The sequence below is a fragment of the Mytilus galloprovincialis genome, chromosome 13 (genome assembly GCF_965363235.1).
Source record: "Mytilus galloprovincialis chromosome 13, xbMytGall1.hap1.1, whole genome shotgun sequence".
NCBI classification, from domain to species: Eukaryota; Metazoa; Mollusca; class Bivalvia; order Mytilida; family Mytilidae; genus Mytilus; species Mytilus galloprovincialis.
This window is the reverse complement of record NC_134850.1, coordinates 38,647,510-38,673,923: the sequence shown is the minus strand read 5'-3', so window position 1 is coordinate 38,673,923 and position 26,414 is coordinate 38,647,510. Positions and strand designations below refer to the sequence as shown.

The 26,414-nt window shown below is 33.1% G+C and overlaps 2 protein-coding genes across 2 annotated transcripts in view; one reads left to right on the top strand and one right to left on the bottom strand.

Annotated features, from left to right (window-relative positions):
- Positions 1–22,088, top strand: part of LOC143057504 (uncharacterized) — a 119,463-nt gene extending 97,375 nt beyond the window's left edge. Inside the window, exons 64-85 of the mRNA XM_076230814.1 lie at positions 76–345; positions 678–968; positions 1,692–1,840; positions 3,040–3,178; positions 3,836–3,939; positions 4,197–4,400; positions 4,691–4,865; positions 5,287–5,561; positions 6,603–6,758; positions 7,378–7,591; positions 10,228–10,370; positions 11,027–11,519; positions 11,991–12,205; positions 12,641–12,827; positions 14,527–14,700; positions 17,092–17,496; positions 18,262–18,412; positions 18,856–18,992; positions 19,387–19,475; positions 19,972–20,140; positions 21,106–21,217; positions 21,992–22,088. Coding sequence (XP_076086929.1) covers positions 76–345; positions 678–968; positions 1,692–1,840; positions 3,040–3,178; positions 3,836–3,939; positions 4,197–4,400; positions 4,691–4,865; positions 5,287–5,561; positions 6,603–6,758; positions 7,378–7,591; positions 10,228–10,370; positions 11,027–11,519; positions 11,991–12,205; positions 12,641–12,827; positions 14,527–14,700; positions 17,092–17,496; positions 18,262–18,412; positions 18,856–18,992; positions 19,387–19,475; positions 19,972–20,140; positions 21,106–21,217; positions 21,992–22,088 — 4,349 coding nt within the window. The remainder of the gene's footprint in view (positions 1–75; positions 346–677; positions 969–1,691; positions 1,841–3,039; positions 3,179–3,835; positions 3,940–4,196; positions 4,401–4,690; positions 4,866–5,286; positions 5,562–6,602; positions 6,759–7,377; positions 7,592–10,227; positions 10,371–11,026; positions 11,520–11,990; positions 12,206–12,640; positions 12,828–14,526; positions 14,701–17,091; positions 17,497–18,261; positions 18,413–18,855; positions 18,993–19,386; positions 19,476–19,971; positions 20,141–21,105; positions 21,218–21,991) is intronic.
- A 213-nt stretch (positions 22,089–22,301) lies between these two features.
- LOC143056053 (protein FAM200B-like) lies at positions 22,302–25,823 on the bottom strand. The gene is made up of 6 exons (XM_076229127.1): positions 25,103–25,823; positions 24,573–24,803; positions 24,047–24,335; positions 23,574–23,809; positions 23,233–23,360; positions 22,302–23,007 (listed from the first exon to the last, which is right to left on the bottom strand). Exons 1-6 carry the CDS (start codon positions 25,780–25,782, stop codon positions 22,571–22,573), a joined length of 2,001 nt encoding a protein of 666 aa, XP_076085242.1. The 5' UTR covers positions 25,783–25,823; the 3' UTR covers positions 22,302–22,570.
- Positions 25,824–26,414: the final 591 nt, after the last annotated feature.

Here is a 26,414-nt window from a genome sequence, read left to right as displayed (position 1 = left end):
CCTGATGGAGGGATACTAAATAACCATTTCTTTGAATTTATTGATATTGAGTTAAAAATATATTTTTTCTTTCAGTTTCAGAAAATGCAATGCTTGATGGACTTCAACTGAAGGACAGAACATTGTATTATTCTTTGTTAAGAGTGACAAATGCTCTGAACTATACTTATATAATAAGATCCAATGGAGTTACAGTTGAAGAAGACCCTCTGCTACCAGGCAAGGTGTTTGATGGTTACATTACTGGATTTGATCTGAACATTCTGCCCTCTAGACGTAAAATATCAGCTAATTGGGAAGGTTTTGGTTTACCAGCTTCTGCTTCTTTTCAAGCTGATGTGGAAGGTATGTACTTTTATATTGGTCTAGCCTCCAGGTGGTGGATTTTCCTGGCTGTGTTGAAGACCCATAGGTTTCTTTATAGCAATATAACTTTCTTTTTTAAAGTCTTTCATCTTAATTAAAAAAACAGATATTAATTTTTTTTTTTTTTTTTTATTTTAAGTAAAAGGTGTATTTTGACAATCAATTCTATTCTGATAATACCAGCTCTTCTTTTGAGATATAAAATACAAATTGTCAATCTATCTTTATCTTAAAGGTATGAATGTTATGAAAGGGGTTGTGACAGTCTTCTTAAATTCCAGCATTGACCTTAATTTTCTGTCTATTTAAAGGAAACCCAGGTTATCAAGTTGATGAGTCAAAAACAGCAGAACAACCTGGTACCCAGCAAGTATTGTTTTATGAAGTAGCAGTGGGAACAGATAGAAGATTTCATAAAACCAGAGATAATATTGTACCTTTTACCAAAGTTGGTTTGAACGATTCTGTCACATTTTATGATCTCAATCTAGAATCAGGGACAGCAATATATTACTTCACTGTTAGAGCCTACAGTGCATCATTCTCTGTTGCTACGGTTACATCTAATGGTTTCCATGTTGGATATGATGGTGGTGTTGAAGGTAGGTCAACTGTAGATGCTGTCTCGAATTTGATTTGTTCTCGTCTAGAATATGGATGAAATATTTGTCACTGGAAATGCAGCAAACACTATTCTGTCAATCAATTCATGCCTTGTAATTTTTTTGAGTGGTAAGATATAGGATTGTCTCCAATAGAGCTCCAAAGACAATCAGTCTTGAATTGAGAAAATTTAAACTGATGAGAACGGACTATGATCACTACTAGTTGGCTTTTGCTTAAAGTCTTAAAAATGTTATGGTAATGTTGAAAACCAAAAATGTAAACATGAAAATGATTCACTTACGAATGTACTGAATTTTTATGCCCCGTCAAGGACCATTAGGTTTTGTTGTGTGTATCTGTTTGTTCCTTCATCCTTCATAACCCGCTTCAGGTTAAAGTTTTTTGTCGATGTTATTTTTAATGAAGTTAAAATCCAATCAACTTGAAACTTAGTACAATTGTTTCCTATGACATGATCTTTCTAATTTTAATACCAAATTAGAGTTTTATCCCAATTTTACGGTCTACTGAGCATAGAAAATGAAAGTGAGAGTGGGGCATCTATGTACTATGGACACTTTCTTATTATGCTTAATAATGAAAAAAAGCGTACAGTATACATAACTACACCTTGGATAGAACTCTGAAACTGAGTTACATGAAGTGAACAATCTATTTCATAAATGTATTTTCATGCTGTGTCCTTTTTTCTAACCAAGGTGGATCCATCATCATGGGTGACTATATCAATACTGATACCTATGTGGATATACAGTTTGAAGGGTTTACATCAAAGTTAGATATCATGATGTACTATGTAGCACTGTCCAATCATTCTGGAGTAGTAGGAACTGACTGTAAACTATATGTAAGATATTGTATATTGATAGATTCATTTCCAAATTCCTGAATAAAAAATATGAAATCAAATTAGCAAGTTCCCAAAATGATGAAAAGAATATTAAGGGGCTCACGGATGTAAATCAATTTTTTTATGCCCCACCTACGTTATGCCCCACCTACGATAGTAGAGGGGCATTATGTTTTCTGGTCTGTCCGTCCGTCCGTCTGTCCATTCGTTCGTCCGTCTGTCTGTCCGTTCGTCCGTCCGTCCGTCTTTCCCGCTTCAGGTTAAAGTTTTTGGTCAAGGTAGTTTTTGATGAAGTTTAAGTCCAATCGACTTCAAACTTAGTACACATGTCCCCTATGATATGATCTTTCTAATTTTAATGCCAAATTAGAGTTTTTACCCCAATTTCACGGTCCACTGAACATGGAAAATGATAGTGCGAGTGGGGCATTCGTGTACTGAGGACACATTCTTGTTTATTTAATGAACTTTATCTTATACTTTATAGAAAGCTCACTATCTGCCTTCGAAAGAAGCATACATTTTTGTTAATGTCCTTTTTTTCTGTTGAACTAATAGGAGAAATAGATGTAATATCGAAATAAAAAAAGAACTAAATTACAGAAACCGCTTAAATTTTATAATTATTTAGTTTATGTACAGCTTATTCGAAAACAACAATAAAAAATATAGGTCACCGATGAGTTAAAAAAGATATTTCAATTTTAATGCCAAAAAAATGCCATTTTTGCACCAAAGGGAGATAATTTGGAGCTTTTTCAATGATATCTACATTTTAAAAGTCTCCTGGGGCCAACACACATTGATTTTTTGGAATAATTTTTGTACCATATGATAAAGTAATAACTACTAAAGGTAATAGACAAAATTTGTAATGAAAAATAAATGTTTAATTTTTTTCTGAAAATTTATACCCGCGAGCCTCCTTAAGTGAGATTTTCAATTCTACGTAGATTGTTTCTTTTTCATCTGACTTAGAAAATGAAGAATAACTTTAGAAATTAATGTGTACATGTAATTTTCTTATTTTGGTTTTGTATTAGATATCGGAATGCCAGTTCTTATTGTTGCAGTACTCATCCATAAATCACCTGTTTATATTGATTATTAAAAAATGCTTCTGAATGAGACAATACTTCACTTATATTTTGCTTCTTAACTTTTACTTTACTTTAAATTTTATTTCCTTTCTTAAGATTGATGGACGAAAAAGTGAACAGGTTGATGACTACTCATTTAACGTAGCACCACTGATCAACATCAACAAGAATACATTTTACACATTAACATCCTTAGAACTTCAACCAGGAGGAACTTATTATGTATGGGTAATAGGTAAGAAAAGCTCTTTGTTAGTTGAATTAGAATTATAATGTCAGATTATTTTGTTATGTGTTATGTGGTAATGATTGCCAATTATACAACTCTCCACCAGAGACTAAAATGACATAAAAGTTTAACAACTATAGATAATATACAGCCTTCAACAATGACCAAATCCCATTATTTAGTCTGCTATTGAAAAGGCCTAGAAATGACATATGTAAAACATTTCCAGTTTTTATTTGTTTTTCTGTCCTGTGAAAGGTCAAAAGTTTTAAAGGCAATTAACAATAATGAGAGCTTTTGTCTTATAGACTATTGTAACAACTTAATTTAATTTTTGCTAATCTAAGCAACTATTTAAGATATAAGTTAAATGTATTTGATTATAAATGAGCATTTTAAATTACATGACCAAAATTATTGCTATTCTCTGTTAGTTATCATTTAAGTTGAAATGCACATACAGAGACTAAGGATACCTCATTCTCATCCAGGGGTACCTTGTACAATTTTACTCCCCTAAACATTACTGCTTCAGTTTTAGTCTTGAATTACGTAATTTTTCACGAATGTCAGATATACTAAACTTGAGGAAGTTCTTTAAATAACCAATGAAAGAAGAGATTGCTAACACATATAGTTAACACTTTTCTCTTCAAATTACAGCAACAGATGAATCAGGAGACTGTGGAATGATTCACCACAAATTCACAGTTGATACAACACCTCCATTGTATGGTGCTTTGACTGCTGGTCCATTTTATAACATGGTATTATAATTTATATTTTCCTCTACTTTCACATTTTTATAAGCCCCACTTAGACAGGATGTTGATATTGAACTGCTTGAACAAAATTAGCATTTCTATGAAAGTGAAAATGCATTAATATTGAAGATTGATGAATTGCACAATGTCAATCTAAAAACAAATAGGAAAATTGCATTTCAGTCCATTTACCTTAAAAAGGCTTTTGTTTTTAAATATTATCATTCTAGAATTTATTTTTGTGTCATTTTATTTAACAGGATTTGGCCTACACTTCTGACAATTCAACATTAAGAGTTCTGTGGACAAATTACAGTGATCCTGAGTCTGATATAGCAACCTATGAAGTCTCATTATGGCAGAATACTTCATGTTATTCTAGTGGAGAGGAGATGCTTCTTGTTGACTGGATTGAGTTGACAAACAACTACACTGAATACAGTTTTGTGAATTTAAATCTTACAGTATGTTCTTTATATTATATTCATTTATAATTGCCATAACTTTAAAGTATATAAATATGGTCTTCTACCTATCCGCTGTTAAATATGCTTAGATTTGGTGTCCAGAATGAGACTGTTAATCTAATGCTATAGCAACTTTTGTATCTATTGTTATTTTGTTAGTATAACAACATTTTTGGTGCAGATAAAAAAATTTATAAGTCATTTGGAATGTTTTGGAACTGGTGACAAATATTTTACACTTATGATTTCTCTGGCCATACCTTGTAATGATGTATCATTTATTTCAGATGAACATACCATATACAGTTAGATTTAAGGTGACAAATGCTGCCGGACTTTCAATCCAACAGTCCTCATCACCTGTATTATATGACCCATCAAAACCTGTATCAGGAGTGTTGGTGGATGGTGAAGATTTTTCTGCTGAACAAGTCTGGTTTAGTTCAACCAATATTATAAAAGGTAAATACCTTTTTGGAAAGATTACAAATAACTAGAATTGCAAGCCATAGGGAATGTCATCCTGGTCCACTAGTTGCCATGTTGATGGCATTCTTCTTCAAACTTTTAAAGACTTTAAACAGTGAATGCACATATATGCATGACAACACATACTTTGGTAAATTTTAGAAAGTGCTTAAATATCTAGCCATCAATATAAGAACAAATTTTGTATCCAAAGAAAAAGGAGTTCATTTAATGTATTTGCTTTTTAACTCGTACATAAAATAAAGATAAATACTTATTGACTGATTTTAAATGAATTTTCAGAATTTCAGAATGTTATTGACTGAATGAAGCTGCATCCACCAAAGGTACATAAAGAGGATTACAGATTTATACAAATGCTTTCCAATGTGTTTTAAATATTCTTACATTGTAGGTTCATTTTTGCACTATCCCAATCAAGTTGAATCATCCTGTCCATCCAGAGATATTTCAATGGTAAATGATCCTGACTGGGGAGAACTACAACAAGTTGGTCTAAAAGACCCAAGTGGCAAGAAATGGTCTCTTCTGTACAAGAAAGAGAACATCAACAAGGATATTTATGATGATATAGTGTCAGTTAAACTTGCAAAAGACCACAAAAACCTGCAGATGTTTACAGGAGCATATTACAGATCAGCTAGCTTTGAAAATGGAGGCGCATACCATGTAAGTATGCATATTAATAAATCCTGCTGAAAAAATATTTATAAAATTGCTATTGATTTGTCTTTTTTTTCTGATTTTTAACCGGATTTTTGTGTCAAAAATGTCGGTTATTGATTTGGGGATGTACGGCGGGCGGGCGGCAACCAAATGTTGTACGTGCATTTACTCATGAAGCGTTCAACCAAACCTTTTAAAATTTCAACATGTTGTTACTGACAACAAAATGGAGGTCAAGTTCAATAATGACGATTTTGACTTTTACTGTTCAGGAGTTACGGTTCTTGAAAGTTTAGAAAATGTTGTGTCCGTGCATTTACTCATGAACCGTTCAACCAAACCTTTTAAAATTTTAATATGTTGTTACCGACAACATATCGGAGGTCAAGTTCAATAATGACGATTTTTACCGTTCAGGAGTTACAGTTCTTGAAAGTTTAAAAAATATCGTGTCCGTGCATTTACTCATGAACCAGTCAACCAAACCTTTTAAAATTTTAATATGTCGTTACTGACAACAAAATGGAGGTCAAGTTAAATAATGACGATTTTGACTTTTACCGTTCAGGAGTTACGGTTCTTGAAAGAGCTTGATTTTTGCCTTTCCATTTGAAAACCATACAATTCATTCATTTTTTTAGATATTTTCAAAATCCTAGGTAGGTGGACTTAGTAATTTTTTCTTACTTTATGCATTAAGGGCACACAGTTTGTCCTGCTAGAGGGTCATTTTCTATCTAGTTTATATGTTGTTATTGTTGACAACATGGAAGTCAAGTTTGATATTGATAATCATAAATTTTACCTATTAGGAGTTTTGGTCCTTGTAATATTGATAAATGCCAGAACACAAATAAATGTTAAAGAATCCGGTTTACTGTCATTTTGACAGCTCTTGTTTAAGTTGAAACATAATAGGATGGATGACTTGTAGATCAAACTTTTATTTTGTTTCAGTTTTCCAATTTTTTTCAGATAAGGCTGCTGTCTAGGGCATTCCTGTCTGGCCAATACATCTGAATTTTTTTTATTTTGTTTTTGTAGGTTTCTATAAAACCAGCAAAAGGCCATGGAATTGCTGTGACAGAAATTTTGTTTTGGGATGGACCAGATACTGATATTGCTACTTATGAATATGAAGAAGACATTGACTGGGCATCAACTGTGTGCCAATGCTGTTTGTTGAATCCAGTACCTGGGGTAAGTGTTATTTCATCATGGTTAGGTATTACAAGAGTCTCTTTCACTTTTTGTTTGTAAAAAGTTTGTAATTTAATTACACTTGTTGAACTAGAAAATCTTCTTCAAACTTTTCTGAATGGATTATTTGGTTGGTTTTATTTTGGTCCTCAGCTTTGAAATGTTCAGTTGTAGCAAGTAAATAATATTTATATCCATTATCTAGTCACTTCCTATTTGCCAATAGTTTGATATTTTACAGCACTATAGTTGTACAAGGAAAAAGTTTTTACCAAACTTTTCCTTTTTCGTCCAGAAGGGAATATTATTGTCTGCAGCTTAATATGGATGGTCAGTTGTAATAAAGGTAATTAATTTCTCTTAATAAAACAGATCTGTAGATGTTTTACTATCCAAACAAAAATGTTTGATCTCTGTGCAGTTGCTAGATAAATTATGACTTGGATGGAGAGTTGTCTCATTGGCACTGATACCACATCTTCCTATATCTATAAAAGAGATATATTGTTATCTTTCTGTATAAGGAGTAAGTGTATCTAGCTTTAAAATTTTAATGTTTAAATAGGAAAACATTTTTTTCATTCAATTTGTTCAATTTTATTAATTTTCTATTTTTTAGGACTGTAACTTTTGTAATTGCTCTAAGTATTTGTTTGACAAATATGGAAACGATACTCTACCAACAGTAATCAGTACTACAGTTTCTACAACAGTACAGACAACAACACAGCCATATGAAGTGGTCAATCACCCAGACAAAAGTGAAGTCTCACAGCCCATAGATACTAGCATACCTGAGGCACAAAAGTCGTGTGGCATTCAAATTTTTGAAGGTAAAAAAAAATGATTAACCTATTTGCTGTGTACATTTATGTTTTATTTAAGAAAGAGGAAGGGCCAATTTGCAGGGGATTTTTTTCACAGAAGGGCCAATTTCAAAAAGTGCCGACAGAATAAAATTTACTATAAAAACAAAAAATAAAAATGCTTTTTGATCAATATCTCGATTTACATATATTATGATATGTGTGATCAATAGTTAATTTAACCCTCAAAAAGGATGAAAGTATACGCTTATTGTGTGCAATCCTATGACTTCCAGTCTCTTGACTTACTTTCTATTCATGTGTTTATATTTATTACATATATTCAAGGGACAACTGCCGTCAAACTGATGTAGGTGCCTGTACATAACCAATAACACGAGAATTAATTCTATAGAAATGTAGCCTACATGTTGCGGGTGTAATATACACATAACTTAAAATAAGGCCATTGTATACAAGTTTCAAAACAACAAAAAACAATTTTCGAAACCTTTTTAACCGGATTTTTGTGACAAAAATGTCGGTTATTGATTTGGGGATGTACGGCGGGCGGGTGGGCGGTCGGGCGGGCGGCAATCAAATGTTGTCCGTGCATTAACTCATGAACCGTTCAACCAAAGCTTTTAAAATTTTAATATGTTATTACTGACAACTATACGAAGGTCAAGTTAAATAATGGCGATTTTGTCTTTTACCGTTCAGGAGTTATGGTTCTTGAAAGATTGAAAAATGGAGTTTCCAGTCGTGTCCGTGCATTTACGTATGAACTGTTTTACCAAAGCTTCCCAAATTTTAATATGTTGTTACTAATGACAGAATGGAGGTCAAGTTCAATAATGACGATTTTGACTTTTACCGTTCAGGAGTTATGGTTCTTGAAAGATGGAAAAATGGAGTTTCCAGTCGTGTCCGTGCATTTATGCATGAACTGTTCTACCAAAGCTTCCGAAATTTTAATATGCTGTTACTGATGACAAAATGGAGGTCAAGTTCAATAATGACGATTTTGACTTTTACCGTTCAGGAGTTATGGTTCTTGAAAGATTGAAAAATGGTGTTTCCCGTCGTGTCCGTGCATTTTCTCATGAACCGTTCAACCAAAGCTTTTGAAATTTTAATATGTTGTTACTGATGACAAAGTAGAGGTCAAGTTCAAAAATGACGATTTTGATTTTTACCGTTCAGGAGTTATGGTTCTTGAAAGATCGTAAAATGGTGTTTCCATTCACGTTGTTGCATTTACTCATGAACCATTCAATCTAAGCTTTTCAAATTTTAATATGTTGATACTGATGACAAAATGGAGGTCAAATTTGATATTGACGATTTTCACTTTCACCATTCATCAGTAATGGTTCTTGTGATATTGCCAGAACACAAATAAATGTTAATAAATCCGGTTTGCTGTCGTTGTGACAGCCTCTTGTTTGAACATAGTATTATATGTAACAAATGCAGCCAAAAACAATTTTGTCGCCAATTCACAAACTGTATAGATATTAGTACTGAATTGTTTACCACCGTCCCTACACCGGTACCTAAGTCATCAGAAAATAAAACAACACAACAGAACAAATGAGTTGCACTACAAATCGTAATTGTAGGTAAAACATCAAGAAGCTGTTGCATCTGTATCAAAACGAAAGGCCGATTTGTTAAAATGACAGAAAAGGCAATATAACATGTGATAGTAACACAGGGTGATCTATGACCAACTGATGTAAGATGTTCTCCCGTTAAAATATATACATGTATTATCTTATCTTATCTTATAGACGACAAATTCAGATATACATATATTCAGAATGAGAAAATCACAATTTGAATTTGTTCAATATTTTTTGGCTCCTTGACAAGTTACGTGGTATGGCACCTTCCATAAAGGATGTTAATAATAAAATAAAATCAATATTAAAAAATCAATAGTCTTGGCCTTGTTTTTGTAGGAATACCTGTTCAAGGTATGAAAATAGATGATGTGACATATTTTCATGTACTATAATTAGCATCTATCTGGCTATTTAAAACATGATTTTACCTATCTTATCGAATGAAACAAATGGCATGAAAATTGGCTCTACCTCTTTGAACAATGATTATGTCAACTATTTTTTAATTTGCTTTAAAAATTAAGTCAATGTACTAAGAAATTTTTAAAAGGGATATGTATCACACAGCTTCACTAAAATTGGTCATTCTTTATAAGAAAAGTTGATCCATGGTAATTAAGAAGATGAAAGCTCAAAGGTCAGAGATTTAGGTGTCCCATGCAATGCCCTTCTTTGCTTCATCGATACCTATACAGTGTGCCTCTCAGCTAAATTATAATTGCTTATTCAGAAAATCATCTGTTTTAAAGGCTTTAAACTTCTTTTTACAGTTTGAAAGAACACAAACAGATACTTGGATCAGTGCTTGGAATTCCACAAAAAGCTTCCCAAAAGTGTTATTTACCTCAACAAGACATTTATGTAAATGCTAAGCTATATGGACCTACATTTTATGCTTGAGTACATAAAGTTTAGTTTTTTAAAACCTAAAGTGTTTTTTTTTTAATACTGTATCAATTTATTTAAATTCAGAATTATGAACAGTGCCTTTGAAATCAATACAATAATAAAAGGTTTGCGTTTTTTTTCCAGGTCAAAATTCCAAGATTGTGACATGGTGTAGATCCTTCAATGATATTCAGCCTATTATGAAGACATCTGTTGATTACAACATTACAGGAGAATTTCTCAACTTTAAGATAATATTTAAACCAGAAATGGATGATGCAGTTGATGTAAGAGGATATTTATAAAAAAAATTGTTGAGCAGGGGTAGATAATTCTTTTTTGGGTTTGCCTTTTCCGATTTTGTTGTAGTAATTTGTGATCTGCATTATTTTTATTTTCATGATTATTTGAATAGAGATTAAAGAATTGATTGCATTCAATGAAGGAAATTACTTAACTGTTAGATTTGAAAAGAATGATGTCCTAAACTCCAACATCTATCTATCATACAAGTTCTTATATCAAGACTTAATATTATCTTTAATAAAAAAAATCATTATTGGTCCCCTACCGAAAAAGTCAAAGTGTACTTTAGATTTGCACTCTGTCTGTCTGTCTGTCAGTCCAGCAAATCAGTTTTCTAGAAATTTTTTCTTCACGCTTAAAGATAGTGATTTTATATTTGGTGTACTGTTTTATCATGACAAGTTGCAAGTCAAGTTCGATTTTCACGATTGTAGCTTTTCTCCATGTTCAGTTAAAGCTCTTTCCCTAGAATTAAATTTTTGATAAAATACTTATTAATTACTAGATTTCTGTTCAAAGGGAAATGACTAATTTTTTAACTTTCCCTAAAATTAAATTTTTTATGAAATACTTTTATTAATTACTAGATTTCTGTTCAAAGGGAAATTACTCATTATAAATTTCATTTAATTTTCAGATGACTTTATGTCTTTTGGTATCTATTAATGAGGAAGAAATAACAGAACTTTGTGGAATATCACATCTAAGTAAAACAACAAAACTGGTGCTGCATGTCTTTAATCGTGACAATTATGTTCCAGAGATTACAGACCCATTCAACATATTTTCTGTGAAAGCATATTTTAAAAATCTGATACTACCACCACCAACTGGTGCACTTTGTCGCTATGGTGATCCTTTCAGAGGAGGAACTAATCCCATAATCAAGTATGAAATCGGTATCGGAACTGACAAATTTCTTACAGATATCGAACCTTTCAGAGAAGTTGTAATACCTTGTATACCTTGCTTTGGAGAATGTTCAAGATATAACTGTGACCAGGATTGTGATCAGGATAAACTTGTGGACTACAGTTTTACTTTGACAGACTTAAACCTAATACCATATGTAACTGATTTGAACGAAACTGGACATTCATATAATAAAACAATAATATACTATCTCACAGGTAAAGTTTCATTATACATTCACACTTTGATGCTTTAATATGTGGACATTTCTTTTTGTGAGATAGTTGTAGATTATTACAGTAACTTTGTAATTTCTTCATTGAAAAAAATTATTTGAGGTGGTACGTAACATTACAGGGAGATAACTCTGTAAAAGTAAGCAGAATGTTTTAATCACGTTTCACTATTACGGGAATATTAAGCTTCTTATTGATCAAAACTAATGTTTATCAAACTGCTATGTATCCAGTGTAATTTTTCACATAAAACTGTGTGTAAATTCTTTTTAAATTTTTGTAATTTTGTCAAAGGGTCAAGGTTAATATTTTGTCAAAATTTTATGAAAATTTACGAGCCAAATTTGTTTTAGTCAATGTGTTTGGTACCACCTTATTGATTTTTGTTAAGACTGTTATGAAAATGTAGTCGTGTATCCATTATACAAGATATAGATATCTGATATTTTACAGGAAGGGCTGTGACTGGTTCTGGAGACACAGCTCTATCATCATCATCAGGATTTTATATTGATGTCTCGGGACCAGTGTTTGATTTGGATGTCATGTTGACCACTCCAATTTACTTTGATGAAGAACAAGGACAGTTTCAACCAATAAGTTATCAAGCATCAAACAACACCATTAAAGCTTTTTGGAGGTGTACTGATGATGAAAGTCTTGTAAAGGTAACAAAATATCTTCTTTAGAGAGCCAAATTATTTGGAAATTATTTAAGCAAATTAATGATAATTAAATAGCTTTAGATGTTGAATAGAGGAATTAAAGGTAAAATTTGAAAAGGTTCTAAAAGAAATCTTATTATGATATATACTTTTCCTTCAAATTTTGAGAAAAACTTTATATCTGCAATAAATTTTAATGAATCATGGCTACTTTTGAATTATATGATCTTTGTTATATACACATCAATTTAAATGAATCATTATAATCCCACTTTTGATATGCGATGGGTCATTTATTTTCCAGAGTTGTGCCACTTATCAACTTGGAAAGTTGCAAAGCTTGAGCAGGTGCATTTGTGTCCTCAGACAAATTCTTATTCTATTTTTGGGTATCTTAAATCACTATTAATTCAACTGATATGTTAAATCTTTATTAAGGAGAGCCTTTGGGCCATAGGTGAAACTCCTGGTGGAGAAGAACTTCAAAGTTTTCAGTCAGTTGGCACCATGATGACAGGCATTAATTCATCATTTGAAGGCATTCTCCAACATAACCATACATATTACGTGTCTATTATCTGTATCAATGGAGGTGGGAAACCTACTCAATGGAATGATTCTTATGGTAAGCAATACACAAACTTTTGCATTGGTTACACATATAAGTTGGTGTTAAGGCCAGTTAAACTGTAACCATTAATGTTTAACACTGTTAATTTATTAACACTGGCATTTATTTTTATGCCCCACCTACGATTGCCCCACCTGCGATAGTAGATTATTTTTTCTGGTCTGTACGTAGCGCTGTCTGTCCGTCCGTCCATCCATCCGTTGTGCATCTGTTCGTCTGGATTCAGGTTAAAGTTTTTGGTCAAGGTAGTTTTTGATGAAGTTGAAGTCCAATCAACTTTAAACTTAGTACACATGTTCCCCATGATATAATCTTTCTAATTTTAATGCCAAATTAAAGTTTTGACCCCAATTTCACGGTCCACTGAACTTAGAGAAAATGATAATACGAAGTTCAGGTTAAAGTTTTTGGTCAAGGTAGTTTTTGATGAAGTTGAAGTCCAATCAACTTGAAACTAAGTACACAAAAAAATTCATGTTCCCTATGATATGATCTTTCTAATTTAAATGCCAAAGTAAAATTTTGACCCCAATTTCATGGTCCACTGAACATGGAAAATGATAGTGCGAGTGGGGCATCCGTGTACTATGGACACATTCTTGTTTCAAAAGGTACTATTTGGCCTTTTAACTTTCAAGCCAGACATATTTTTTTTTTATGCCCCATTTATGGGCATTTTGTTTTCTGGTCTGTGCATCCGTCTGTCTGTTCATCTGTCCGTCCATCTGTCAGTTTAATTGTCGTCTGTCCCCTTTTAGTATAAAGTTTTTGGTTGTATTAGTTTTTGATGAAGTTGAAATCTGATCAACTTGAAACTTAGTAAACATGTTCCCTATGATATGATCTTTCTTATTATAATGCCAAATTAAAGAATTTATCCCAATTCCAAGGTCCAATGAACATAGAAAATGATAGTGCGGATGGGGCATCCATGTACTTGGGACACATTCTTATAAAAAAGAAGATGTGGTATGATTGCCAATGAGACAACTATCCACAAAAGACCAAAATAACACAGACATTAACAACTATAGGTCACCGTACGGCCTTCAACAATGATCAAAGCCCATACCGCATAGCGAGCTATAAAAGGCCCGATAAGACAATGTAAAACAATTCAAACGAGAAAACTAACAGCCTTATTTATGTAAAAAAATGAAGAAAAACAAATATGTAACACATAAACAAACGACAACCACTGAATTACAGGCTCGATCCTGACTTGGGACAGGCACATACATAAATAATGTGGCGGGGTTAAACATGTTAGCGGGATCCCAACCCTCACCCTAACCTGGTACAGTGGTATAACAGTACAAAAGAACGCATTGTAAGAATGAACTATAAAAATCAGTTGAAAAAGGCTTACCGCATCAGATGGACAAAAATACAGTGGACGTGGTCTTGTTAACATTTAATTATGAAATGTATATCAGCAAGGTATTTAATGAGCTTGATAATGAGCACAGATTAACAATGATAGTGATCACATTCATTCCTACATTTCTCTAATGAAAAAAATTGAAAGACCCTGCCCCTGTTTTGGGTATCTACCATTCAACAAATCAATTTGAAGACTTATGCATGCTTACATGATAGTCAATTGTTATGAAATTACATTTAACAGCAATAAAACAATTCAACCAATAATTAATTGATAAGATGATAATTTGAGCTAACATCTACATTTAAGGTGTTGTAGTACTGTTAGAGCCACCAGAAGTAGACAACCTAAATAATACTATCCTAGGAGAAGTCAGACCATTTAACGAATCAGTAGTTCCTGTTGATGCCATGGAGAGTACGGATCCTACAAGTATAGGATTCACTTTTACTATTAGTGAAGATAAGTCTGTAAAAAGATATGGTAAGTCACAGTGACAAATCTGATGGTTTGGCAGATCATTGGTCAAACAGGGATGTTATTTGCATGAAAACCATATTACTGAAGTACTTACTTAGTCCTTGTTATGCCTTTTGGCACATAGGGCAAGGACAAGTTGCCGCCACTCCTCTCTGTTTTCTGCTTTTTTCTCAATAGTTCCCCAGGTGTAACCTCTCTCTTTCATCTCTGTTTCTATTGTTCTACGCCATGTTGTTTTTGGTCGTCCTCTCTTCCTTTTTCCCTCTGGTGTCCATCTTAATGCAACTTTGGTCATATCTCCTTGTGATTTTCTTAGGACATGACCAAGCCATCTCCATCTTTTCTGTAGCAGAGTGGTTTCAATATCTTAGCTTTTTGTTTTCTTATGAAGATCTTCATTAGTTATTTTGTTTGGCCAGTATATCTTCATGATTCTACGTAGGCAGGTGTTATGAAAGCTGGATAACCTGTTAATGTCTTTTTCGGTCATTCTCCAGTATTCAGCTCCATAAAGTAAAACTGATGTTACACAGCTGTTATAGATTTTCAGTTTGGTCTATTAAGCATGTTTACTGTCATTATTTGTGTTTTCTTAGAGTTGATTTTCAAACCAATCATTCTGGCATTCTGTTCTAATCTCTCCGTTTTTTCTTTCATTTGATTTTCAGTATGGGATACTAATGCTAGATCATCTGCATAGTCTATATCCTCTAGGTTTGAAGTGAGTGTCCACCTTATTCCGTTGTTGGTATTTGACATTGTTGATTTCATCACCCAGTCGACTGCAATGATAAACAAGAGAGAGGACATCACACATCCTTGCCTCACTCCAGATTTTACCAAAAAACTAGTGTCTGGGTCAGAGTCTACAGTGCATTTAAAGTTGTCGTAGAAGGCTTTGATGAGTTGTGTTATTTTTTCAGGAATTCCATAGCTTTTTAAGATGGTCCATAATCCCTGTCTGTGTAAGCTGTCAAAAGCCTTTTCAAAATCTACAAAGTTGATGATTATTTTTCTTTGCCATTCTGCACATTGTTCAAGGATGTTTCTGAGGACAAATATGTGGTCTATACAGCTTAGTCCTTGTCTAAAACCTGCCTGTTCTTGTCGCAGTGTTCTGTCTATAGCTGTTTTAATTCTTGAAATTAGGATTTTGCAAAATACTTTACTAGGAATAGAGAGAAGAGAGAGAGAAGAGTGATATCTCTCCAGTTATTGCAATTAGTAAGATCACCTTTCTTTGGTATCCTTATGATGTCACCTTCGGACCAGTTGTCTGGTATGATGTTGTTCTCCCAAATTTCTTTAAAAACTGGGTAAAGGATATCTGATGTTTGCTTAGCATCAGCTTTAAAGAGTTCATCATTTAATTGGTCAATGCCTGGTGCCTTTCTATTCCTTAAACTTTTAAGTGCTCTCTGGATTTCTAGTTTGGTTGGCGCATAAAGATCTATATCTAATTCTAATGGTGTTTCTGTGATATCGATGCTAACTGTATTTTCTGGTTCTTTTCTATTGAGAACTTCTTGAAAATGTTCTTTCCATCTTTCCTTTTGTTCTTTTTCAGATGATAATGTGTTGTTTTGTTTGTCTTTAATTGGCATGCTCTTATTAGTTTTCTTGTTGCATAGCTGTTTTACAACCTGTCCATTTCTCTGGTTGGATGCAGCATTTTCTACTTCTTTTGCAAGGTCTTCTGTATACTTTCTTTTGTCAGTTTGTGTTGCTTTCTTCACTTTCTTATTGCATTCTGAGTATTCCTTCCTCAGCTTATCTTTTATTCTTTCTGAATAAGTCTGACAGAGTTTGTTGTTTATTTCTTTTCTTTCATCAATCAATTTCCATGTTCCTTGTGTAATCCATTCTTTATGTATTTGTCTTTTATAGCCAAGAACTTTTTCACTGGTTTCTTTGTATATTTCTTCTACTTTCAACCATTTGTTGTTTATCGATGCTGGTTCTGATGTTTCTTCTATTGTGTCTTCTAGGACCTGAAATCTGTTCTTTATCTGCAGGTTAAATTCTTGTTTTACTTTGGTGTCTTGCAGTTTATTTATATCAAAATTTCTTTTAATGGTTGTTGGTGAAGACATCTTTTACTGAAGTGCAAGACCAAAATCAGTAATCCATGTAGCTTAATTAAACCAATAAATTGAAATGGATGCAGGGTAAAAATCAATAAGATAATAATTTACCAACACTTGTACCAAAGATTGACTAATAGAGTCTTAATGTTACTATTCTACTATAGGCAGACATCCATACCCAATACCAGTAAATTTTACATTAAATTTAAAATACTTGAAATTAGACCAGTGTACCGGTGCAAACTTGACCTTAAATGTCAGCTTTTTATGTATATATATGAAATGAATCGCTCTACTTTTTGTTTAGATTTGTGTATTGGAACAGATGAAAATAAAGATGATATTTTTCCTTGTACCTGGGTTGGTTACAATGTATCAGGATCAGCTTCTATCAAAGATGGATATTTGTTACTTGATGGCATCAAAGTAAGTCGTCTGTCAGAGCTACAAACTGTATCTTCACAGCTGGCTGAAAACAAAACTAGCATTTTCCATATGGAACCAGGACGAACATTATTTCTGACCATGAGAGTTTGTAATGAAGCAGTACTCTGTACTAACAAGTCATTAGGAAGTATACTAATTACAAATGATAAAACTGTATTGAAGACCTCTGAACATGGGGAGTCCATTGAACTTGTACAGTCTATTGAAACAGGATCCAAAAGGAGAAAACGAAATACAAATATGATTGTAGTGAAGACTCCTGAAGGTAAATATACTATAAAATTAAAAATGCATGGGAACAGGGAACGTGTCAAAAAGACAACAACCTGACCAGAGAGCAGAAAACAGTTGAAGGTCACCAATGGGTTTTTAACACAAAAAAAATCCTGCACCTGTAAGTTGGCTTCAGCTAGCTGTGAAAGAAAAATGCATACTAGTTCAGCAAATATCAATGTCACACTAAACCTTAGTTCAATGAAATATTAATTTGTACTAGTTGTTTTAGGAATCTTTATAATACATAATTAAAATTTAAAACAAAATTGACATGCAAAAGAACGATAAACAACCTTTTTGCAGATTTTTTTTATTGATTTGCCAATAAGATATTCATGTTTCATTTTTATAAAATTTTATTAGTTGTGTGTAGTCTCAATTGCCATGCAAATGTCATTTTACCCTAGTCAATGTAAATTTTACGTGTCATTCCTTGAGAAGCATCACAATATTTGAACAAGTACATTTAACTGTAAATTTTCTGATTGTTCTTATTGTGTATGACTGCCAAACAAAACCATAGTAACAAAATAACACATGAACATAGAAGACACACCAGATAGCTTAAATGATAACTACATTTAGAGTAATTTCTACTTCTTGAATTTGTTTAAGAAAGAGATTATATTTTTACTACTTTAAAAAATCTTGTTTTTTTACAATAAATGTTTGAACTTGAAAACGATAACATCTTAAACTTTGTGTGTTCCCTAAGGTTTGAATTTTTAATTATATGTAAACATTTGATAAATAGGATTGGTAGAGGGACAGACCATTGTACTTCAGCCAATATCTGATGAAGATCTAACCACAGAATATGGGTCTGATTCCTCTCCTGATTTTCAACCTTATATAGTCAACCCTGCAACTACACAGGATATGGTTGAAAGAGTACTATACAAAAGGTATCACAGCTTGAACTATTGTACCTTATCAATTAGTTGTAGACATTAAAATATTCCATTCTCTATCTTATAGTACCACTGCCCATGCTTATCAATGTCTAATGTTGGTTGTTGTGATTTTAATAAGTTTTTAGGAAAAATAATTGATATTTGATTGACAGGTGCATTTATTCAGCAACCTTTTTATAGACCATCTTAAAATCTTAATTGGCCTTATTACATATTACCAAGATTGAAATAATGACCTATTTCCAAGGCTTATCACTTTCACTAGTTATATATCTAGAAAGTGTCCCATAGAGCCTGTTACACTATTTTGCCAATTTTGAATGGAAAATTTTAAGTAATCAAAATGATAAGCTGTCTTTTTCTTAACACACAGAATTGGTATATATCCTTAAAAATCCACATAACTAGGATATTTTATTTATATTTTTTTCCAGAATACATTCCATGGTAATGACATTTTCTGTGATACCAGTTGGTCACCTACCTTTGCCAGGACCAATGAATATTACATATCCTGATACTGTGGGCGAGAATAGAGACAACAGAACAGTTCTGGCTCATTGGAATACTTGTATGTCAATATCAAATATTCTTAAAATATTTCTGTTTGTATTTTCCTTTGCAATTTCCAACAAAGCTTATTCCTTTTTACTAACAAGATTCATATTGGTAAGTTTTACCCTGTGACACATTTCCTTCCACTCCATTGCAAGATTGAGGTATAAACTAAAGCAGTAGCTCACACTACATCTTCTTTTTTTTTATCATTAGTAAATGTTTATCATAAAAAAAATGTAAAGTGCATTAATATTTTACCTGAAGCTATTTCATGATATAGTAAAGTAAACTATCTTCAAAAAACTTAACTTTGCCAATTAAAACTAACCAATATGTGAAACATTTTAAGTCTACTGTCAATTGGTGCAAAATTTATGATAACTTCTGATATTTTGTTTGATGATTAGATCTACAGCAGTGGGAGTTGACAGGGAAGACCTGTGGTGAAACATCAGAATTAGAAGTTGATGATGGAGAAGGCACAAAGACAGTTCAGGTTATATTATTATCTGGACACTAAATTATTCATTAAACCTCCTGAAAACAAAGGAATCAATCAACCTCATCCTGACCAACTTTTTTATCCATTTTCATATTTCTCAAATTTGTAGAATAATTTATCATTTTATGCAAATGTTACCATGTAGAGAATTTGTATTTTGTTTTAATAATTTATTAAAAAAATAAACTTTAGGGGGACCAACCTGTGTAGTTTTGGTTTCAATGCTGAACATATTTAAAACAGCTTTGAACACATTAGAATAAATAAAGTTGATTTATAATTGCTCCCCCCCCCCCCCCCCCCTCCCAAAAAAAATGTTTAAAACACATACACAGTTTCAGTTATTGGCCACTGTCGGAAAAATCATTGATCTGTTCCTGTATTACTAGTATATCCAATCAAACAAGAATTTGTGTATGACATTTTGCTGATAATATAACATTCGAGGTAGTAATTTATATAATCAATGTGAAATACATTTATATTTTAGATTTGTAAAACATGGAGAGAAAAAGTAGATGGTATCAACCAAACTAATGAATCGGTTTCCTATTTCTCAGAAGAGACACAATTTGCTGTGTTTATTGTATCAAATAAGGTGTATAATTCTCCACCAACACTCATCAGTGACAGGTTTATTTCCATCAAAGAAGATGAAGGTATACAACTTGTGATAATGTGTATGGAAAGGGATGACGAAAGAAAGAAATTGATTAATTCCTATTTCTTCCAATACTTTGGTTTTGATGTTTGTAAAAAAAAAAAAAACATTGTAAGGAGCTACAGTGAACTAGTCATTAATTTTTTAAAGAAGGAAAAATTTCTGCAATAAATGAGAGGGGTAGGAGAGGTCCTGATCCCGAAATCCCGGGCTTAAAAACAGAAAATCCTGAGGTCCTAATTTAAATAAATTTAAATCCCTACATCCCAAAATTCAAAAAAGAATTCCCCAATACCGAAAGGGTCAATCTCAAAACACCTGATCCTGGAGTCCCAATAAAGGTCCTATCCCCCCTCATAAATAATAAAAGCATATTATATATACTTAATATAGGTAAATGTTAAAAGATTTAAGTCTCAAAATTGGTGTCTGTTCTCTTAACTTTAGTTTGCCTCAACTAAATTTTATGAAACTTATAGACTATGCTTATTACCTAAAAACACAGATAAGTTTATCATTGGATGCCTCCAGTATAGAGTTTAATAATAATGTCCATTTATATTGGAAAAATTGCAGAACTTTTGTTTAACTCAACCAAATGTAATGAAACTTATATACAATACTAATTACCACATGATACAGATCAAATTCTAAATTGGGGGCGTCTCTTCTACTGTTCTTGAGTTATTCCCCTCTACAAACATAAAAAATGCTGAATTTTTCATTTTTAGTTGGCCTCTCCCAAATGTTGTAAGACTACTCAACAACACTCATTACCAGGAAACTCAGATAAAGTGCAAATTTGGGAAGCATCACTTTTACCGTTCTTTAGTAATGTCCCTTTATCACTTTATATGATATGCAGGCTGGGGCATTATCTGTGTCCCCTGTACACTCCCAATTTATTTCTCCTAAGACATATATTTAACCCTTGATGATGATGATTTTTTTACTATTTCTTAGGTACATTACAATACCAGTTGGAGGCTACAGATGAAGAAGGTGATGTGGTTGCATTCTATCTCAGCAGTCAAACAAACATTCTTGGAAAAACACTGCTTTTTAAAGATGGCATGTAAGTGACTCTTCCAATAATATATTACTGAAAGGTCAAAATTAAGGCGACAGAACTTCATGTATATAAAAATTTCATAATAAGATTAGGAATACAAATCATGGTAACAAGAAACTTGCAGGAGTGTCATGAACTCAACAAGGAGGGAGATGGGGTGCTTTGACAGGGTAGACATGGCTTGCTTTGCATGCATCACTCGCCATACAATTCCAAACTTATGTCAAAATGTCACAGAAATAGGACACAACTGATAAAATATCAGATTATAAGAATTTTCTCATATCTACAGCTCTAAGACTGAAAATATGTTGTTATTGAAACAATAAACATTCCAAAAATTGGTGATGGTGACCGTAAAAAGCCTCTTGTAATAGAACAGTAATGAATGAATAGCATATATCATATAAAGAAATACTGTTTGGATGCAGTATAGATTATCCCCTTGGGTTACAAGGTCATGTTTGAAAATTGCCTCAGGTCACCAGGTCATTTTTAAGTAAATTTTATAGTTATAAACTGATCTGATTGTTGATTTGAAAATTTGAAATGGTGTGACCATTTTTGTCCTTTTTAAAAGAGATGGCAGTTTGTACAGTACCATCCAAACACAACTGGAGACCAAGTACACCTTATCATTATGAAGTGAACTTTTAAAAATATATGCCTAATTGGGATTTTGAAACTCAGATTATGCAGTTTACAAGACACTGAAAAGCAATAGTACGAGCAGTGTATGGTGTCATTTTAACAATATTCTTGAATATTATTTTGTAGACTGCTGTATACACCATGTACAGATTGTTCAGGTGTTGAGACCTTAACAATCATCCTAACGGAAGTACAGACCAATGATGATATACCATACATGTGACAGAGTGGTCAAGCCACAACTGGAGATTTGGAAATTTTCAGCTGGAGTTTGGGTCTCAAAACTGGAGATTTTTTATCGACCCTTTTTTCGTCGTACGCATTGTTTTTTGTGTGTGTTGAAACTACATATATTCCTTTTTTGATGAAATAACAATGATTCTATACCTTTAAACACCTGTATAGCCATTTTTACTTGATAATAATAGAAGATAAGTGGTTTTCAATTTTTTATTCATCTAATATATTAAGATATGTTATAACAAGTTACAATAAGAGAACAATATAAAATTTCAAACAATAGTCACTATGTTGAATGTTTCTTATGTTTATATTAAAGCACTAAATTGAAAAATTATATTAAGCAACAGTTAAAGCACACTTGTTTAAATGTCATAAGAGAACATAATTTAAATAAACATATAAAGCACAGTTTTTACATCAACAAGAGCACTAATCATTGTTCAAAATGAGTTCAAACACAATTCAAGAAAGAGACTGTTTGTATAAGGCACAAGCTGACTTTGCTGCTTTGACTAGTTCAGGTTCTGGTTTATACTGGTGACAGTCTGTTGGGTTGTTGATCTTAACACTAAGTAGACTGTGGATGGTCTTATCAGCTAGGTTGTCTCTGGGGTCAGCCTGGATCTTCTTTAGCATGGAAAAAGTTCTTTCTGTGTCAGCATTGGAGTGTGGCAGGGCTAGTACAACTTTGCTGAGTGCAAACAGGTGCTGAAACTGTAGTTTACCAGTTGGTAGCTTCAGGTTGCCAATAGAGGTCCAGAACTGGTTGAGTGAAGGAGTGTCTGGATCAAATGCTGGTAAGTCACACAGAGGAGTAAGAATATACTCAGCAGCTTCATCTTCTAGTTGACTGGTCTCTTGCTGGTTATAGTTGAGGAACCTATCAGACAAGCTGACAACTGAAAAAAGAAAAAAAATAATAAGTACTAAGTTTAAACAGTTCAATGATCAATCATAATTCAAACATTAAATGCTGTGCTATGTAATATTATATCTTCTCTATAAGCCATAGGCAGTTCAGTATCATTGACATATTCCCCACACCTGATCAATTTTATGTTTGTAACAAGCACTCAATTTTATCTTGTGACAGTTTTGACTTACTAGACTAACAAAAAACTCACCTTCATCTGGAGATAACTTGTCTTTGCTGAGTGGATTCAGAAAACTGATGCCTCTGATAACTTTGTCTTGGAATGGGAACTTCTTTATCATGGTTTCAGTCATAGTGCAATAGAACTCCCTGACTGTACTGAAATAGAAATTAAACATTTATTAAAATGTACAAAACTTGATATACACTTAAGCAAGTATATTCTGTGTGAATTGAAATGGAAACTAATCAGTAATGAACAATTACTTCTGATGGGATTATTTTCTCTTGTATTGCATGTATTCTCTGTGGACTATCTCATGAACATATACCCTAGATTATTTTTTCTTTGTTAACACATAATAAACATACCTGAAAAAGTTGCTGACTGTCTGTGGTGCTAGGTCATCATTGTCACTTAGGAACTCTCTAACTTTCATACCAACTGCAATTCTGGTGTTGTCGTGTTGGTTGTCTTTACACCTGAAGTCTACCTTTGTGATGTCTGACTGTGCTGTGATAGTCATTGTAGTAACAAATTTACCCATCATCTTGCGAAGAAGTCTCACCATTTCTGTGTGTAAGTAACCAATCATGGACTCACCAGCCTACAAATTAAAATATTTATTAATATCAATTGACAAAAATGAAACGTTCACAATTTGTACTGACTAAGAATTGTTTAAATATATTGAAATATTGTATAGACATCTCTAGACTGTTGAATACTGTATGTTGACATATTTTTGTCTTTGGGTTGCTGTCTCATTGAATTATACCTCACATATTTTAATTTAAATATTCAAATTATGCCTTAAAATTTACATATTATCAGAATAAAATACCTGAAACATCACGTTGAAGTCATTCAGGATAGGCATGACAAACTCAAGGAAGGCAAAGTACAGCCACATCTGGTCACTGGTGAAGTGCTGCATACATCTGTTGATACGACCTGGCTTCTCACATTCTGCATGGCTCTGAAAGTAACTCTTCAAAGCTGGCCACTGCTGTAGGGTACGCTGAACACACCTCTCTAAAGACAACCACCTGGTATTGCAGTGCTTGATGATCTTCATTGGGTCAGTCTCTGTGAACTCTTGGAACTGCTTGTAATTCTCTCGTCTAGTCGAACTGAAAAAATAAAATTTAAAAATAAAGAAATTTGAATACCATAGTGTTAGTTTAATATTTGATTAAATAAAATTATTACATTTGTCTCATACAAACTGGCAATCATGTCACATTCTTTAATTTGAAATACTATTTTTCATTTTTAAAACTTAACTAGCACACAGGTATATAAAATTAATTTATTTGGAACAATTTTTTATTTAAACATTTATAGAGATAATAACTACAATGTGATACCTATGATGGAAATGGTAGTAGATGTCCACTAAGAAGTCATCAACTGGCAATGGCAGGGTCTTGATGGCCTTCTGTGCACAGAGGTTGGCTAAGTGGCAAACACACCCTACGTTGAACACACTTGGTGACATCTGCTGAATACGGGTCAGGACACTGTTGTTCTTGCCTATCATCACATTGCAGTTGTCAGATGAGAATCCAATGCAGTTGGCCCAAGGAATGTCTCTATCACTGAAAAAATTAAAAAAAAAGATTAACATCTTGATCACTTACAAATAAATGTACATGTGAGGTATATCATATGACAAATAATTTTCATTATGTTAAATTTTATTCAACTGTTCAAGTTTCATTCAGTTATTTAATAAAAAATATTTTTACAACAATAATATATCTAAACAGGATACAATTTTCAGACTGTATTATGCATTCTTGATTTCTCTTAATTATTTTTGTACATGGTTTGCTGTCTCACTGATGTATACCCACATTATTTTAATAAACTTTAGAAATGTAGAAAATGTACTTACATGAATACCTGATTCAGGCAGTTGAATATTGATGAGCTGGTTCCAATGTTGCAGGTTGGGATGCCAAAGAACTGAGTGGACACTTTACGTAAAGTCTGGTTGTATACACGTACAAGGATGTTGAGTTTCTTGTTGTCACCTTTGTCATTTGACTCATCTATCATTACTGTGAATTTCTCGGTACGGCACATGTCATTTACTTTACTGTCCCAGTGTGGTGCTAAAGCTTGTGTGATGATGTGGGTTGTCTTGGTCCTCTTACAGGCAAACTTCTGTGCAGTTGGAGAGTCTGGAAACATAGCCTTGATAAGGTCAGTAAAGTGGTCAGCCATCAGGAATGCACAGTTGTGCTCAGCTATATAGTTGGCGAAAAGTACCTCAGCATAAGCAACATTGTCAACTTTGGTACCACTACTAAACATACTACTAACAGAAGGTGTTGAGCTGATGGAGTTGTGGGCTTTCTGATGGTTAGCTGTCTCCATATGTTTTGTCAAATCATTGCGGCCACCGTAGCATATTTTGAAGTCAGTTTTGCATGAAGTGCAGTAGGCATGGTCTGTACCCTTGGCACTGGCCTTGCACCAGTTAAATTCAGATTTCCAGGAAGTGTTGAACTTAGCAAGATACTTAGTCTTCTTTGCTGCTGGAGCCTTTGGTGATAACATACGTTTCGGCATTTTGTCAAATTATAAAATTGCCCAAGACAAATATTCTTATATATGTATTCCATTGGCTTGGGTAGAAAAGAAGCCATCAAAATCTGATCAACTTGAAACTTAGTAAACATGTTCCCTATGATATGATCTTTCTTATTATAATGCCAAATTAAAGAATTTATCCCAATTCCAAGGTCCAATGAACATAGAAAATGATAGTGCGGATGGGGCATCCATGTACTTGGGACACATTCTTATAAAAAAGAAGATGTGGTATGATTGCCAATGAGACAACTATCCACAAAAGACCAAAATAACACAGACATTAACAACTATAGGTCACCGTACGGCCTTCAACAATGATCAAAGCCCATACCGCATAGCGAGCTATAAAAGGCCCGATAAGACAATGTAAAACAATTCAAACGAGAAAACTAACAGCCTTATTTATGTAAAAAAATGAAGAAAAACAAATATGTAACACATAAACAAACGACAACCACTGAATTACAGGCTCGATCCTGACTTGGGACAGGCACATACATAAATAATGTGGCGGGGTTAAACATGTTAGCGGGATCCCAACCCTCACCCTAACCTGGTACAGTGGTATAACAGTACAAAAGAACGCATTGTAAGAATGAACTATAAAA